At 43.8% G+C, this 2923-nt stretch overlaps 1 protein-coding gene across 1 annotated transcript in view; it reads left to right on the top strand.

Moving 5' to 3' along the window:
• Positions 1–2086, top strand: part of NECAP1 (NECAP endocytosis associated 1) — an 11528-nt gene extending 9442 nt beyond the window's left edge. Inside the window, exons 5-6 of the mRNA XM_004692927.2 lie at positions 295–313; positions 614–2086. Coding sequence (XP_004692984.1) covers positions 295–313; positions 614–662 — 68 coding nt within the window. The 3' untranslated portion in view covers positions 663–2086. The remainder of the gene's footprint in view (positions 1–294; positions 314–613) is intronic.
• Positions 2087–2923: the final 837 nt, after the last annotated feature.

Here is a 2923-nt window from a genome sequence, read left to right as displayed (position 1 = left end):
GTCACCTCCGGGGCAGGCGGGAATCGAACTCATGCGGAAGTGGCTTTAGCTTCTCAGTGCTGTGCTTTAACCCGCTGCGCCACCAAGGAGGGCCTACTGTGGGTTTTTATGTGAACATAAATTTTCATTTTTCTAAGAATGAAAATCCTAAGATTTTTATCATATTTTTATTGTCCCCCCACCCCCAATTTTTCTCTTTATCTTCAGACATTCTTTTAGATTTGGACTCCCCTGCCCCTGCCCCGACATCAGCACCAGCTCCAGTTTCTGCTGCAAGCAATGACTTGTGGGGAGATTTCAGCACTGCGTCCAGGTATGACCTAGTAAAACCAACATAGAGAGCATATAGATGAGATGTACGGCCAAATGGAATCTGGAAGGCAGGACATTCACAGGTCATGTGGGGTTGCTGGCAGGTATTTAGGTAAGAAAGTGTGAGTGTGGGACGGTGGGAAAAGAAACCTGTCAATAAAGTTTGAGTGAGATATTTCAGGCTGTGGTAAGTAGTCTCTGAAATTCTGGGCAGTCATTTCTTGGAAACGATTTAGTGAAAGATGGAGTATTTGTCCTAATTTTATACCCTCAACTTTCTCTCTGTTCTCTTGTCTTACAGCTCTGTTCCAAACCAGGCACCACAGCCATCCAACTGGGTCCAGTTCTGAGCAGCACTGGCAGGATGTTATGGATAGACTTGAGGAATAAAATGATCCTGAGGGCACCAGTCTGTGAGGGAAGTTAGGCACCCCTTCCCTCCCTAGAACCAAAATTACTGGACAATCTTTCTCATAGCTTCTCCATTGAGTTCCAACTGGTTTATGCCTCTCCCCTACCTTAATACTTGCTATCCTGGCAAGAAAATCTCTCTTCTCTCCTGTTCACTATGAGGGCAGGGGAATAGTGGGTTTTTTCATATTTGGGCTAATGTGATTTAGGGCTCAAAAGGTCAGGGTCTCTTCAAAGGCGAAAATGACCTCTGTCCTCTGTAAAATTTTTCTCCATCTTTGAACTTCCTTAACTTTTTTCAGAATCATCTCATGACCCTTGTGTGCCTCTTTGTGAAGCCCTATTTAGCAATTGCAGGTAAAATCCTTGAAACGTCCTTTTTCACTAACCGAAGACTTTCAAAATGGACAGTCTAACCTCAGTGTTTCTAAATTCAGAATTTTGATAGGAGTAGGTATGAGGAAGCCCTGTACTGGGTTTCTGCTATGTGTCCTCCTTCAGGCTTATCCTGGTCAGTGAACACCCAGTGCTGGTGCAGCTCCATCGCCCTCTCGTGTGTTTACATGTTTCCTATGATAAGAGGGTTGTGTGGGGGGGCACCCCACTGTCCTGTGTTTGTTGAGTAGTGCAGATCTCTGATGAGTGGTGTCTCTCAGATAAAGGAGGTTCAAGGAGCTGTTTTCCAAGGTATATTCTAGAGAAGCATTTGCTTTCTTGCGGCTCCATCAAGCTGCTGTGTTTGAAGCACAGCATTGCTTTCTATTGGCCCCATTATTTGACCGAAGTTGAAGGGTTGAGAGTTTTTAACCTCATCTGTAGAGCAGAGAGGTTGAAAACACTTACCTCTTGTTCATACCCACATTGCCTTGCTGCCTGGGTAGCTGTTCCCTTTCCAGAAACATTTCTTTCTCAGTCTGTCTAGCTCTTAGTAGGAAACTGCTAGTATGCGCACCATCCTCAGCAGGAGGCTGGAGAGGCGTGGCTTCACGCCGTCGGTTTTGCCGGGTGACGGCTTTGCTACCCTCACCCAGGGTGTCTCAGAAATGAGTTGTTCTCCCATCACGTCCCTTCCCTTTGTCCCACCATTCCTTTTACGAAGCTGTGAAGAGTTCCTTTGTTAGATGAACAGGCACTACCTATTCTGTTTGCTACTGGGCGGTTTGAAGGATGAAATTCTGGCGGAAGGGTGCCCTTATATTTAGTTTCCAAATGCATAGATATGTATTCTGTCCTTGATTTCCTTCTTGACTCTTTCTGATTTTGGGTCCATATTTTTTCATTGCCACCCCTTCCAGGCAGCTCTATTCTTACAGAGCCATGGCAGGATATTTTAAAATTCCACTAGAAAACACTAAAAGGAAACTATAGAATCACTAGTGACTAACTACCGGAAACCTATTTTCTCAATCTTCCTCCATGTTGTGTTCTTTGTATTTTCAAGATGATAATATATTATGTATTTGAATTGCTGGAACATTGAAGATGAAGATATATGTATATAAAGCGTATGCTGTATTGGTGCAATAATGGTAATTAAAGCTATGGAAAAAAGCAGCCTCTCTTTAATTTGCCTACTTAATTACATATTTAATTAACCTAATAAAATGGACTAGTAGGTAATACAAGGACATTTTATGTGTATTGCTCTGTTTCAAGAAAGAGGGCCTTAAAGTGAGGCTGGGCCTTCCTGTTCATCATCCCAAGCCCACGGAGTACGCTTGTAGAGGTCTTTTATGGTCGTCTGCTGCTGCAGTACATTTCATTTGCTCAAATTACCTTCATGATGGAGGGGACCTCTCACCTCCGGTGCCTATAAGTAGCATAACTGAAAGGACTCAGTATAAGAGAGAATTGAAGTCTGTGGTACAGACTTGGGAAGGCAGAGGCTCTGGGAGCTCTCATTCAGTGATTGTCTCAAGATGAATCTGAAGGGTGTGGATGCTTGCTATGCTTATTTTATAAACGTTCTCTTACCTCTTGTTAAGGATAGGGCTTAGATGGTTCCCCAACCACATTCTTGTCATTACTGAGATTGCAAGGCCCTGCCATAATAGATGGCTTGCCTTTAGTTTGGTTTATTGATTGATTTTTGCATACAAAAACTAGGATGTGAGCCAGAGGTGGGGGGTGTTGAGAGATTCACCAGAAACAGGGTGGGGAGCAGAACAGGCCGACTGACTGAAATACACTGAGGGGAGCA

This window comes from Condylura cristata, unplaced genomic scaffold (assembly GCF_000260355.1).
Source record: "Condylura cristata isolate star-nosed mole 26May11 unplaced genomic scaffold, ConCri1.0 scaffold00034, whole genome shotgun sequence".
Lineage (NCBI taxonomy): Eukaryota > Metazoa > Chordata > Mammalia > Eulipotyphla > Talpidae > Condylura > Condylura cristata.
Note: the sequence above shows the minus strand (reverse complement) of the source record. Positions and strands in the feature narration are given on the sequence as shown.